The 15,701-nt window shown below is 37.0% G+C and overlaps 1 protein-coding gene across 1 annotated transcript; it reads right to left on the bottom strand.

Annotated features, from left to right (window-relative positions):
- Positions 1 to 371: 371 nt before the first annotated feature.
- CTCFL (CCCTC-binding factor like) lies at positions 372 to 9,036 on the bottom strand. Its single transcript, XM_030007693.1, has 7 exons — positions 8,920 to 9,036; positions 6,832 to 6,952; positions 5,382 to 5,531; positions 3,381 to 3,541; positions 2,539 to 2,721; positions 1,616 to 1,736; positions 372 to 376 (listed from the first exon to the last, which is right to left on the bottom strand). Exons 1-7 carry the CDS (start codon positions 9,019 to 9,021, stop codon positions 372 to 374), a joined length of 843 nt encoding a protein of 280 aa, XP_029863553.1. The 5' UTR covers positions 9,022 to 9,036.
- Positions 9,037 to 15,701: the final 6,665 nt, after the last annotated feature.

The following is a 15,701-nucleotide window of genomic DNA, read 5'->3' as shown; positions in this document are numbered from 1 at the left end:
AAACAGAAGTGTCAATGCTAATGTAAACTCAGCTGCTGATATATATTCATTAGATTCAGAAAAGCTCCAACATTTCTTCTTTTCACTATGTCAAATTTTATCTCAGTGTCACTGGCCACAAAACAGTGTAGATACAATTTGTAGATACCAAAATATAAGGTTTTAGGACACCTAGGCCTTAGATGTATCTCCATTCTTGTCCCTTACTCCATAAATATCACCTGAAGAATCCTATCAAGGAGACTACTATGGCTTTCAAACAGCATCTAGGAAGCAGAGGGGCAAAAAATGACAGGATATTCTGGTCAGACAAAGCTATTTTTTTGGCCCTGGTGGCCCTGAAGGTGACCTCAGAAACAAATGACCAGCTCTCACCCTGCAACAATGCAGAGATTCAGCATTAGATCAAACAGACAAAGGGAAGGCAGGATGCATGAGGATACAGGGTTCCTGCCCACGGCCTGACCTAACTGAATATTGCACATTGTGCTTTGTCTAATTCAACAGAAATGCACATAAGTGAATTTATGAGCAGACACCTCCTTTGGGTCAAATTTAGACTGTAAGGTGAAACTACTAGAATATTACTACCTATGTGGTAACAGGCTAAGATTTATTTGAGAGAATAAAAAAAAACCTCCATATGTTTTTAGAGTTGCAAATAAGATAAAACATAAATGATTGTATCAGGAATGTACTAGCATAACCCAGATAGAAAAGGCACTTCACTTATTGCTGTGGAGTTCTTGCTGACAAGACATAACTGACCAATTAGTCTACCATTTTGGTCTGCCAAAACCTGAACTTACTCACTTTCCGGGAATGTTAACATAGTGAGAATAGATGAGGAAGCAGAAGAGAGAAGGAAAGAGATAAACTATGGACCATCTTTTGGTTTATATTGAAGTTTACAGAATAAATGCTTAGTGCTCAAGAGCTATGCACAATGAGCAACTTTAAGAAATTACAAGTGCGTTTCTGATTGCACAGACATGCTGAACCAAGAGCTTTATAAACTGGCCTGATCACCTCTGCAGTATGACAGAAGAATGATGCTAGCTATTTAAATCAGTAGCATTTTTATTATTATTTGATCACTAGCTGGTCTAAGTACAAGAGAAAGAAGATGAACAATTTATTTATTAAGATGTGCTAGATCTTTTGTGATTAACATGCAGTCTGAGTTCTGAAATTGAAAAGTTTTCAATCTGGTCTGTATTAAAGCAGTATATTATAAATCATGAGCTCTTAAGAAAACTTTCTATGGTTCAACTCAGTAATGATGTATTTCATCTTCCTTTATAAAGGCAAAGGGAATTTGTAAAAGGGAAAAGAAAAACGCATTTGTAAGCATTGCTAAGCAGGGAGTTTAGGAAGACGTTTGCAGGAGCAAGGGAATAGAAGTCCCAGAACGGGTACCTGAGCAATGACCCAACGCAGATGACAAAAATTTCTGACACACAATAAAGACTATTCTGAAGTATTCGTCCATTATTAGCACTTAAATTAGCTTCATTGTGAAACAGTAATTAAACAGCGGGGGAGATTTACTGCCTTAGCCTTTCAGTCTTGATTCTAATTTACATGATTAAATTCTAACTTATTCGCTGATTACCTTCTTGCTTAACACGCTTTGGGTTCTCATGGGTTTTATTTTTGCCCTTGCTTCTTTTTCTGGGTGTAGCAGTTTTTGCCCTCACCAATCCACAATTTTCAGCATGCTTATGCATATTATTCTGTTAGCATAATGAAGCATAAATAGATGAATCAAATATTAATGTATGTAAGCAATTTAACACACACACACAAAAAACAAATATGGTTCTGACAGACAAATTTTGGAACGCTAAGTGAAAGGCTGACTTAGTTAACAACCTCCATAAAACTCCTGAAGATTTTCCAGAATACATATTAAAATTCTGCTTTAAAGGAACATTGCCATTTGGTGGGTATAAAATCAAATTCATCATTTTCTGGTTCCTGGATAAGCAATAAAGTTTTACATGTAAAATCTGTATGTGGAAAAAAGCTTACATTTACTTTAGTGTGCACTAAAGTGTGCACAGTTAACCCAAAACCAGATATATGTTCTCACTCCATATGGTTTTGAAGTAGTGAATAATAATTTCTTACTTTTCTTGCTGAACTGGTCCTAGCACCCTTTCACTTCAATTATCTTTCCAAGTTCTTTAATTTGGCTTAAAATTCATACCTCCACATTGCCTTTTGATTTGTTTTAAAAAGACTACTATATTAAACAGTAGTAACTTCAATACTGGATTGTACAAACCAGTACCAACCCTGAAAACATGGTGTGGCAGGTATTTTCTACCTAAAGAGGAGTACTGTAAAGTTCTTTATTAGTCAGTCAATGTAAGGTTTCAGAAAGAAAACAAACAAGTTGTGCTGGCTTAGCATTAAGGAGTTAACATTCCAGCCAGCACACTGCTTTTTACTCTCAGTCCTTTGTGACACTATGATCTGCAATACTTAGCTAAAGATAACTCCACTGAGATTCCTTAAAAGGAAGTATCTTACCCAGAGTGAATAGCCCTTACCACATTTAGGGCATTCATAAACTCTAGGCTTAATATTAGAGTCATGGTTCTTCCTAAAGTGAAGAGTGAGAAGCTGCTTCTGTTGAAAGCTTTTGCTGCAGCACAAGCAAGCGAAGGGCTTCTCAGCAGAATGGGTTCGTTTATGTACAATTAAGCGTCGCTCCTGAAACAAGGAAAATATCTGTAATGTAACTATCCAGCTCTGTGACACACGTTCAGAAAACCACACAGGCACACAGAAAAGGGCAAGGATGTTGCACAGACTCCTTAATCATCCTCCACTGCGGGCAGCTGCTGAAGAACACATTGGGATACTGCCCACTGACTTGCGAGAAGGTCAGAGGTTTTCCTCCTAACCTTATTAAGGTTAGCAGAGAAAACAATCAGAATGGAGCAATGGTACATTCCAACATACAAAGGCCAAAGCAATGCTACCCTAACTGTATTCTTTAAAATAAATTTTTCAGTTCCAACTGAATTTATTCTGTGACACCACTGAAAAATCACATTTAAGGCGCGAATATTTTATTTTGTTCTCATCACAATGTCACCGAAAGTGATTGCTTTTACTTTATACATCTAAGCAGTTCATGTACAAAAGATTTATCAAGAAGATACCCTCAGAGTTTCCAGCATTTCAATTTTACTGGTTATTTGTGAACCATTTATCTTGTAAATAAATATAACTACTGTTATACTGTTTTAATTAGATTTCAGTCACAAAAGTTTTTATCTTCTTAAGGTAAATATAACCCCAAAGCCAACACTACCTTGCCAAACCATCAACTGAGTAAGCAATAATTTTTCGGTGAATTTAAATACCTGCTTACATGCGTAGCTGCACTGATCACATTTGAATGTTTTTTCATTTCTATGAGTCTTCTTGTGCTGAGTAAAAGCATAGCGCTCATGAAAAACAGCTTCACAGTAACTGCATTTAATTGCCACTGCCATGTTGGAATGCAGATTTCGCAAGTGGATACCTAAACAGTTATTAAAAGCAACTAATTTTAGTGGTAAATTTTTGATTTCCACAATTTTGAACAGGAGTTAGACTGTGCATAGCCCTCAGTAATTCATACATCATAGAGGAAAACACAAAAAAGAACCTTCCGTGTCCTCTGCAGTAGGGGTAAAATCGCCAAATAGGCAATTTTTCAAATTAGTTTAAGATAACTAAAGTTGCAGCAAGATGTTGTAACTTTCCAGAGAAATTAAGGAGTTATAAGCCTAAATCTTACTGATTTCAGTGGAAATCATTTAACAAATCAAATCCTTTCAAAAATTCTGGTAACTGCCTCCTTTTGTCTATACACAAAAATTAATTTGAAAATGCTACTCAAAGTAGTATTTACAATATTAAAATTAAAAGTGCAAAAATACATGAGCAAAGAAATTGTATGTATGTAAATAACAATTCCACTTCTACCTTCAAATATTTAATAGACTTCAATGGGATCTTTATTTGAAAATATAAATAGATGCTAAATGTATCTTTCTATGTCTAAATATTTTTTTAATACAGCTTTTTCATATCTTTCTGGAAACTTAAAATTTTATATAGGTTTTGTTGGTAATTGAGCTATATTGCCTCAAATACAGTAAATATGCTATATTTCTAATGCTATATTTCTAATACACTGATTTATTAATAAAACTCTCATCTGTACAAAAACATTTTCTTCCTAGAAAAGAAGATGAATTTACATATGAAATGTATGGATAGGGACAACTTTACTGGTACTTGAAGAAGTACTTGCAAGTACTGTTGCAAAGAAGAGTAGTTAAAAAATTTAGTATATAAAATTCCCAGAAAATCATGACAGCTTGTATTTCAAGAACTGTGGTTTGTACAAGGAAAAATTTTAATTTATATTTTCAGTTACAATTATAATTTTAATTTATATTTTCAGTATCAACCTGTACATCAGTACTGTTTTATACTGATGGAAAAGCAAAAAATTCCACTTTCTGCATACAGAATGAAGGTGAACTTATGCAGTGGTTGTTCTTTGTATTCTGGGAAAAGACCCCAACTAGCAAAGAGACATTTGAGTTTATTGTATCACCTTCAATGTTTCATGAATGTTATATAGCCCGAAAATAATCTTTGACATTGATGTAATAGAATTTAGAATTCTAAGAGTTTTGAATGCTTGAAGCATAGTAAAACCATTGTCTGCTGGACTCATGAACTCTGACTGAAAAGTTAAATTGCACTTTACTAACTAATGCAATTACATGTATTTCTTTAAATTACACGGAAAATGCGCTCAGCAACTAAACACACAGTACAATTTTAGATTAAGAGGTAAAAGCTGATTTGGTATATGCAAAAAACATATATACTAAAACATTCAATCTATTTAGTTTCTCATATAGCTAGATGCATATACACATTTTAACTAGAGCTGAAAAAGAAACAGAATCCAAGAACTAAAATGGCTTTATACAGAACTAACTGGTCTCTGTGGCTTTGAGAAAAAACTTTTCAATACAACCTGGACACGTATTTTTGTGAGGTACCCTCTTACTGAAAAACAGAAGATCACAATGCCACAGGTGTTAAGCAAAAAAAAAACCAACTGAATGTTTGCTACTTTCCATTTTAAACAAATTAAAACATCAACCACAAGATGTCACCACATCTCCTTGCAGGAGGAACTCACCTGTAAAACAATGAATACATTTTCCATAGAAATATTCTATAATGATATAAAGTCATATATAACCTATTTCGTATCATTGTAAGCAGTGAAAATTAGAGATTTAACCTCTAATTATCTCTACATTTAATTTTCAATTTTTTTCCTTTAAACTCACCCAAGTCACTTTTTCGTGCAATAAAGGTACTACAATGTGGACACTGGTATTTTGGCACATTTTCTCCATGCTTCTGTAACATATGGATTTTCATGGTACCACTTTGAGTGAATTTGGCCTGGCAAACATAACATTCATACGGTTTTTCACCTATTAAAAACATATTAAAATAACATATGCTTAGAAACTCTACACACAAATGCAAAATTCCCACAGATCTCAACATCCATATTCTAACAGCAACAGTCTCCAGACCAACCAAAATGTTACTATTAGTTGACAATGAACAAAAGGCTAAACAAGTTTACGTAGCTGATTACAATGCAAAAACTCGGCTTCCAGAATCTGCAAGTCAAACTGATGAAGCACAGAGCCATTAATATAATTCTAGACTATTAATCAGGAATTATTTTAATTATATTCTATTCTGTCTTGAATATTTAATGTACAAAAATGCAGAATTATCCTCAAATGTGCAAGGAGAGAAACTTAACAGCTGTAACAACATCATGGTAAAAGTGATTCAACACCAGTCATTGATAATGGTGGAAGAGAAAGTGGTAAATTATTTTCTTGCCTTTCTTCCCCAGAAAGTCACGAGGTGTGAATATCATCAAAAATTACATCAACATTGGCAACTGACACAGTCTAATAAGAGAGAAACAGCTAGTATTGAGGACCCAACATGCACACAGATTTTGAACCAACTCCAGACTGGTTCTGTGGACTAAGTCTCTTGGACTCTTCTGGTTGGACTCTTCTGGTTGACTCTCATTAAAAAAGAATTCAGTTTAATTGCACCAAACTGCCTCAAGATATGAACCAAAGCATGGTAAATGGGGATATTTGGAAGATTTGATTCAAACCACATTCTCACACTCTGATTCAGACTAAAACACTAATCATAAGCTACATTACATATCATAATTGAGCCAAGTTAAACCCTGAAGTATATGACAGATATTAACTGCCTTCTCAGAAGGCATGCACATTACAGAGCCATGGTTGGAATGCACTGCTTTCAATGTTAAAACAATTTAATTCTTTGCTGACCAAATTTGTTACTAGCAATTTGGGGCCACAACGATGTCCATGTTTTGAACAGACATTTTAAACTCTCCCATCAGATACATCTCCATGTAAAATTAACTAATTGAGAAATAAAAGTGACAACTTGATCCACAGAAAACAAGACCACATAAATGAAATATTTTTCTAAAATAAAAAGAGTTTAGGAAGAACAGCAAGACTGTAACTACTGGCACTGTACAGCTAGACTTCCAATAGCCAAACCGAGAAAATTTAAAGAGAACATGTTTTTCAGGCACGTTTTTTACTCAAAATCACAAATTTTAAAAGTGCTAATTTAGAGGCTGGAATTAGATCACTCTAACCCTATGAATGTTAAGGGCCTAAGGACATAAACTTGATCATTACATCAGAGTCCTACCTGAATGAGTTATCATGTGCCTTTTCAGTTTATATGCATCCTTGCTAGCATAACTGCAAAGGTCACAGGCATAAGGACGCTCTCCTGTATGTGAGCGAATATGTCGTTTCATTTTGCTTGCCTAGTATAAAACCAAGAAATTTGCTGCAGTAACATTTACATTAGAGACATAATCAATTAAAATATAAGCAATTTTACAAAATACATCTATCGCAATTTTAAGTATTGCATCAATTCCTGAATTAGTACTCTGCCACCCCCCCACCGTTTTTTCTGTACAATCAGCCTGTTGTGGTTTTAGGTAACATTTCTGTACTTTTTCCCCAGATGATCTTAGTTTCATGTTAGTGTCAACATAAGCAAAAGGAGTAATTTTATAGTAAGAACATAAAAGCTAGAATTTTTAAATCAGCTGAAGGGGCTACCTAATACCTTCAGGCTACTTGGATATGCCAAACATAAAATTCTTTGAAAATACTCAGGAAAATAAATGAAAGACCAAACTTATTAGCCAAAGTCTTTATTCACCTTCAAGTCCCAATGAAGCAGTGAAAACTGCAAAAGTTTAATTCATTCTACTTTTTATACTGTTCTTGTGACGTGTTCTACATAAATATTGTAGGTATGTAAGCTAAGTTACCTAATGTTCAATTCCTCCATTTATAAACATACTTAATGAATTCACTGCCAGATCCATTCAAATCTACAACACTATTCACTTAAATAAAATTAAACATGATTGCCAATCTTTGCTATACAAAAGTCAAATCACATGCATGGTATTAGTAGGGGGTTCCTTCAGCAATCCTCATTCAGGTAAAACTTACAGCAATATTAGTAAGAGTTCTGCAACAGCAATGACTACCAAATACTTCCTTATAAAAACAAGGGAAAGAATAGGATACTTTAATATAAACTGACAAGGTTTTTAAAGATGCAAAGTATCCAAAATCTAATTAATAAGATAAGGTGTGTGGAATAAAGTTCAGGCTTGCTTACAGCTTTAGATCTGGACACAGCACATAAAAAATTTAGATATTGAATATCCATTAAACTGTGACAGTGATTCAATCGTAGGTGACTGTGACAGTGATTCAATCACAGGTGCATAACTGAAAGCCTATTTTTTCCAAGTGAACCCTTAGGCAGTCTCTAATTTTTTTATTTCTAGATTAAGAAAATTTCAATCCTGTAAAAAAACCAAACATCATCAAGCATATAAACACAATACACGAGCTTTATTTTAGACGTTAGCCAGTCTTGTCCTACAGTTTATGGAATTAAGTATAAAGGAGGACCAAGTATGCTTTTGTAGGTTCAAATTCACACAAACACATTGTCTAGCAGTAATTTTAGTATAATAAAAAAGAAAACGCCCTTAAAACGTAACTAGTTTCAAAAAGCTAAATAATTGTACAAATACTAATTTGAAGCAACTAATTTATAAATACTACTACATGGACAAAGTAAGGATTCAAGCTATTCAGATTACTTGTTCCTTTTTTGAGGGGCAATGGGGATGAAAAGATGTGCATACAAATGAAATGCATGTCACCGTAAAGTTTTAGTAATCAGCTACCTTGCAGTAATACTGCAGTAACACTGCAGTAACACAGCAGACAAATTCAACCCATCAGTGTGGTCCAAGGCCATTAGCAGAGACTGGTGGTCTTTGCTTCGATGTTATTACATGTGGGCCACTGATTCCTGGGATCCAGCAGATCTCCCTACCTTTAGGGTCTCTACAGTCCTCTTTCACAGTATTTAAGTATTACAGGAACGACAAGTTTGGCCATTCCTCCTAATTCAGAACATACATATACATCCGCATCACAAGCCAAGTATTAATACTGTAGCTTGACATCTGCAACTACCTCTGTAACGTACTGAGTTGATCTCATATAGAAATCTGACAATAACCAAGGATGGCATAGACAGTACGATACATGCACAGGTAGGTCCCAATTTAGCAGAAAATTTGCAAGGTTAAAAATCTGTGCAAAAATGTTATAACTTGACAGTACATTAAAATCTTAGTATATGAAAGCCTGCAAACTCTCCCAAAAGATTCAGTAAGGCTGTACTTACTTCTACACTAGAATATTTACACACTGAACACTTGAAAGGTTTTTCTAAAGTATGCTTGTAACGCCTGTGTCGTGAAAGCTCACCACTGGTCACAAATGCCATATCACAGTCATTGCATTTATAGGGTCTGGTCCCTGTAAGAATATACTGTTTCTTAGAATTTTGTTTAACAACACAACGGTATGATTTGTCTGCCTTAAATCAACATGCACAATTTTTTAATAGAATGTCTTCAGAGATTCTGAGGTTTTGTATACAATAAATGTACACCAGAAGTTTATTATAAACACGATTTATCAATTTGCTTCATATGGTTATATAGCAAATGAAAACATCACCAAAAAAATCTATTATCCACATAGGAATCAGATACAAGTGAAGTCACTATTCAGTTGACAAAAATTTTTAGAACGGTATTTAACAAAATAAATGAATACACACACAGAGAGTTACTAACTACAGACCATGTCTTTTCTGTGTGGAACTCCAAACAAAATCAGAAAAACGTCTGAGCAGAAAATTATCACAGAATACAGCTCTAAGACAAAGTCATTTGCATGTTAATTAAATTTTGCAGACAACATATAAAATTAAGCATTTTCACACATTAGATACCTGTATGTACATTCACATGGTTATGCAGGACAGTAGCTGTACGAAAAGCCTTAAGGCAGAGGTGACACACATGACGTTTCTCATCAGAATGGGTTTTCACATGACGATTAAGACTTGATATTCTAAGTGAGGTGAACGTGCACAAACCACAGCTGAAAACTGCTTTTTCTCCTGTGGGAACAAAGACATATTTAGATCGTACAAGCCACAAAATAATGACTTTACTTTTTCAAAAAATAGTACCAATTTCAATATAGTTCCTCTATTTCGGGTAAAACTACTTCATACTTCTACATAAAAGGACTTCAAAATACATTACAAAAAATCAAGCTGTCAGAAATTATTGTATCTATTTAAGACTTAAGTAATTTGCCCACAAAATAGCGCCATGTGTTAGTGACACAGTTTAGAACCTAGGTTTCCTGGGATTAACTCCCAGCCTAGCTTTCATCTCCAGGACAGGATGAAACTTCCTCTCTTGATAGTACCATTCAGACATGGTTCATCAAGGCGCTCAGAACCTGTGCAGCACACGTCTTGATGACAACTGTATAATTAGTACTAAGTAAGCTTGTTCAAAGATTTGGAAATGGCAGGTTAAGCTATTCTCAGCTTTCTGGTAGTCCTGAATCCATAAAGTGTATGTAAAAAACATCATAATATAAAAGCCTCTTTAAAATTATTAGTTGAATTTGAGGAAAAAAAGATCAATTCCTTGAAGGAGTCATAGAATAAAGTTATGCTTTCTGGATTACATAACATTTCCAAGTTAATGGCACAGCAGTAATGAATTTCTTTTGAGATTAACAAGTTAAGAGTAAATGTGCAACACTTTCAGTTTTGAGGAAGATTTGAAACTGCGAAATGGCAAATACGTCATATTTGAAGAGCCTTTCCAGAACAGTTGTCTCGGCTCCCAAGTGCACACTCTGTAATGATTTTCATGCTGAGACCAAAATGTATTTTATACAATGCTTTATATCACACAGAGATGTGCAGCTAACACTTCACTTCAATAACAGCAAACAAAACCGCTTTATTGTTATTTGTTCATTGTGGATTCATGCCCACACAAAAGAACACTGTTAGCTTTGTTAAAGCTGCTCAAATGTGCTTCCTATAAATGCAGGAACTAAAACAAGGGACATTAACAATTTGTACAATATCCATACTTTAAAAACCTCAGCCAAGATAGCTTAATATCAAGATACTACGACACACGTTTACAGACTCTTCAACATTATTGATGTCATCCAACTTTTACAGTAGACACAGTTTCTAGGGAAACAGTTGCTTATCCATTCCCTTCTAAGTCAGTCCTTAACTTCTGCAACATACTTTTACACTCCTAAAATCTTAAATCGGCCATTTTCTGTTACTTAGGTTCTGGGAGATACCTTACTGACAGGCATTGATAGTTGCCCACCACCCTCAGCCAGCAACTTGGAACCACTCTAAGCTCATCCATAAACCCCTGAACAAGCACATTTTGAAGCTGAATAAGAGAACTAAGAAAGACCAAGTAAGTTACTAGGTTTATTCACAGGCATTTATACAATATTAACTTTGAAATCTCCCTGGAGGTTTCAAATACTACTTATTGTTCAAAAGACCATTAATTTCTAAATGCCATCCAAAAAGTCTCTCCTGAACACATCACAGATGACATCAGGCTGAAGGGTATTATTCCTTCTTCCAAATTTCCACACAATGTTAGATTTAACCTAACCTAAACTTAACAATTAACATTGTGAATACTTAATACTAAGTTTCAACCTCACTTCAAAATCTAACTTATGTTATCTAAAAATGAACTACAAATATTATTAACTTTTTACCTTTTTTCCGATATGGAGCACAAATCTGAAATTTTACATTCTTGGGATTTCTTACAACTGCTTGTTCTGATGGAGTTGCATATTCCTGCTCTTTACCTTCATCACATGAGTCTGACAAATCATCACTAGCTTTGCAGCTCTGACTCTTTGTTTCCCCAAGAGTGAAAAAAAGTTCCTTTCCTCCCCTCTCTTCAGATGGGGTCAGTTGCTGGACCTTATTTTCAAATGCAATGACATCATTATCTCTATTTAGAAAAGAAAACGTTTTACAACTTCCCTAATCAAAGGTAGTCGCTAGTGGCAAAACAACTAAGCTATCAACAAGATGCAAGCTACTAATTAAATTTGATTTTCAGCCTTAAATGTGATGGACAAAACTGCAACAAAAAATTTGCATTTAACATAGAGCAGCCTAACTGGGAAGTAAACAATTACTAAAATTGAGCCCCAGCTCTTCAAAATTTTATATAAAGTTTCAGAGCATCATCACTTGTATCCTCACTTTTTAAAAAATATTTTAAATTTAATTTCAGTACATTTGCCTTTTAAAAGAAAACAACAAGAAGAAAGCGTGCCCACAATTTTTTACCAAACCAATATAGGACTTTTGCAGCCTAATTGTAATGCTTTCTTTGTCATATGGCAATCAACAAGGTTGTGATACTTTTTGCACTAGATAAACTTAAATATGATCATACCTCAGAAATTATCTAGGGTGGCATATGAGTTTTAAAAGAAAAAAAATTATTATAAAACCAATAGTTAGCAGAGGATAAATACCAATGTTTGCATGTGCTTATAATAAAATGCATTTCAAATGAGACTATATTACACATCCAGCTTTAACGACGACTGCAGTATTGTACTAATGCAGGAGAAGAAGGAAAATTGTCTAATGCTACTTAAGAGATCTAGGCTGTCAAACCAAATAGCACGAAACTGGCGAATTGAATTAAAAGCTTGTCTGAATTTCAACAGGTTAGTCATCTAGAAAGGCTAAATTTTTTAGTTTGCCTTTTTAAACATGGGATGAGATTATAAAAAGCTGTACAAAGGATTAGATACTTCAACAAATTTGAATGCTTAGAGAAAATACTATCAAAGTACAGCGTGATAGTACGAGCTAACAGCTAACATATCGCCATCTTCACCACATCCAGAACTTGTACCTCAATCAGTAGCATGTCTGGTGGTTTCTCTGTTGGCTCGCTTTCTGAACTGTTTGCTTGCCCTTTTTCTTGCAGAACGTTAATCTGTGCCAGCCCTACGTCATAAAAAACACAGATACCTTCCTGCACGCTTACAGCCGTGCCTGCCGGCACGTTGTGCAGCACACCCTGCCCCTGCTGCACCGTCGGCTGCAGCACAACTGCCCCGGCCACCGCTGCCATCGCCACCCCCTTCTGCGGGTGGGCAGTTTTCTGGCAGACTCCCTCCGAGTCCTCTTCCTCTGCCTTCAGACACGCTGTCTGTAGTGTCAGCAAGTGTTTTTCACCGTTTTCAGGAGACAGGGACCACTCTGGGGGGACACTTGCCGCCGTCTGCATGTCGAGTCCCCACACTGTGCTCGCTGGCACTGCTCCTCTCCTTCACCCCAGTTATCCTGTCCCTGTCACGCTCTTCTCCTGTCCCCGTTTTTTTCCGCACTCCCGATTTTGGGGCAAGGTTCCACCAGCTCTAAGGCCGCATACGCTGCTGACCGAACCTGTTCAAAAGGCAAGGTTAAAAACGAGGGCAAATCACGGGCTTTCAGGACAACCAACCCCCTGGCCCTGCCTCGCACTCCAGCCCTTGAACCACCTTGCCGGCCCGCTCGCCCGCAGGCCTCCCGCACGCCGACCGCCACAGCACGCCTGCCACCCCCGGCGCCCCGCCGCCGCCTCACTGACCACCCTGCCCGCAGCCCCGCTCCCAAAGCCTCCCAGCCGGCCCTCGCTCCCTCAAACTCCCCCCGGTCCCCGGCCAGGCGGAGAAAGGGCTCAGCCCTGTTGTGCACCTCGGCACGGGCGGCCCCGCACCCCCCCGGGGGGGGAGTCGTCCCCTCAGCGGCAGGCGCGGGGGGAAGCCCACTCGTGGGCAGAGTCTGCCGTGGGGGAGAGCTGGTTCCTCACCTGTTAATTCCCCATGAGGTGCGAGGGCGTGACGTGGGCGAACCTCCAAAGGCCTGCCCGTGCCCGACGCTCCGCGAAGAGCCCCTCGCCTCTCAGCGAAAGCGCAGCAAATCCACGCTGCTAGGCAGCGAGGCCTCCTGTAAAAGCAGCCTGCCATTTTGTCGTGCTCGAGTCCTAGATGAAGATCTCTCGGTCTTAATTGTAGGCCCTTAACCTTCTGCTCCCACTTGGCTGGAGACCACGGGGCTGAGATCAATTGGTTTCCCTGCTTGCAAAATATTTGAAGTACTTCCTATGTTTCTCTCACAGAAACACTTCAGCCTGGGTGCCATGTCGCTGGAGTGCTACTGAAGAGCTGGCTGACTGCTACTGCCGCGGCATCTCTTACCCTGGGAGCTGAAGTATTTTACAAAATTGGCTGAAGTACATTTGCAGAGGCAGTAGAGCGATATATAAGCATCATTACACCATACTTTAGGCCAGGATTGGTTATTCAATGAGAAGAAGTTTAGACTTAAGAGTTCTCCAAAGGCATTGTAAAAATGTCTTTGAGGTAAATTTGTACGATTTGAGAGACTTAACATTTAATCCTGTGTACCCTTCTAGACTAGCAATTTCCAGCCATCAAACATTTTGTAAGGCCCACTTACTATTAATACCTATTATACATTATTGCAAAGGACTGATTTGGAGCTTTATCTCTAAATATTAGTTCAGTGCGTTGCAAAGTACAGTACATTGCAAAATACAGTACATTGCAAAATTACTATAGCCCAGCGTGGTCCAGATCCTGCTAAACCACGTACTGAACTTTAAACAAAACAAAACCAAACCCCTAACCAATTCATGGCTTTCCTCGCCTGTGTAAGTAACCCATTAAAACTGGCATTTGTGAAATATCCTTAGCACAAAATAGCAGCAAATGCTGCTGGCCTGTTTAGCTGTATTATTGCATCAGAGGAGGTGGTGTTTTGCACAAAGCCAATATTATACGGTGTGTTTCTGACTACAGTTAACACTGCTGGTTACCCAGGAACCACGTGTCCCCTTTTCCACTGAATTAGGCAGGGATATCATTACTATTTCTGTGGTTTGGGTGCCTGAGCTAGCAGGTGCCATGCAGCACCATTGGAAGAGCCAGTAATTCTGATTACCACAAAGGATGTAGCCATGAAAAGTACATTGGTGGGCCCACTGTAACAAGTTGTGAGGATGAAATATTAAAACCCTCACACCTTGAAAAACGAATCTCATGACAAGCCTGATTTTAGGTCATTGACCCTACTAGGCCTTATCCTTAGAGCTAGCAAGCTCCTATAACTCCCATAAATACCCTTGACAACAACTACTCCTATTCACAAATCTGCAGAATCCTAATACTAAAGTAATATAATTTTTTTACATTTAATAACTGGAAATTAGTCATAACTATTACGTTACTTGGAATCAACACAAATCCAAAGCAATTATTTAAGGTTGAATAGGTATTCCAGCAATTTAGGGCTGATATTTTAGTTAGATACCACATTATTCATCATCTACAGAATCTGGGGGCTCTCAAAACGAAAGAACAGGATGCAGAATATACAATACATTCATATAATTATGCTGCTGGTCACTGTAGTCGGAGATTATACTTCTTACACATTTCTGAATCTTTCAAGTTGTTTCGTATACTATGCAATTATGATAGTTGAAGGGCACTGAGGAAAAAAGTTGTTATACCAGTATAACCTCCTTTAGGTCATTTTAATGAGTTTTTCTGCACCTGAACAGTCATCAGCATCCAAGAGCTGTCCTGCCTTGTACTTCTGCATTATTAATACCAGCACCATCCATGCAGCCACAGTTAAAGGTCTGTCATTATTTCCATTATAAACTGATATTTTCAAGGATTTATAACTCAAATGCAGAATAGCCCTTCAGTTCATTTTTGTTGAATTTAAAGGAACCACTTGGATCAGCAATCTACAAACTCAACCACTTTCTAATTACGTTTTGACACAATAGAGGTTAACAACTCCATAATGGCCGTTATGGTCTATTGTGTATACAATCTCCAGTTACCAATACTGCCTACTGCATCATCTATCTCTAACTGCAATCAAGCTTCTATCCGCTCCTCTAAAGGGTCTATTTCTTCCTAACAGATCAACAGTCTGCATGAAAAATCTATCATGAAAAGAATAGAGGACCTTTTTTATTTTTTAAGTCATAA

Source organism: Aquila chrysaetos, chromosome 3 (assembly GCF_900496995.4).
Source record: "Aquila chrysaetos chrysaetos chromosome 3, bAquChr1.4, whole genome shotgun sequence".
Lineage (NCBI taxonomy): Eukaryota > Metazoa > Chordata > Aves > Accipitriformes > Accipitridae > Aquila > Aquila chrysaetos.
The sequence above is the reverse complement of the archived record's forward strand: the minus strand, read 5'-3'. Positions and strand labels throughout refer to the sequence as shown.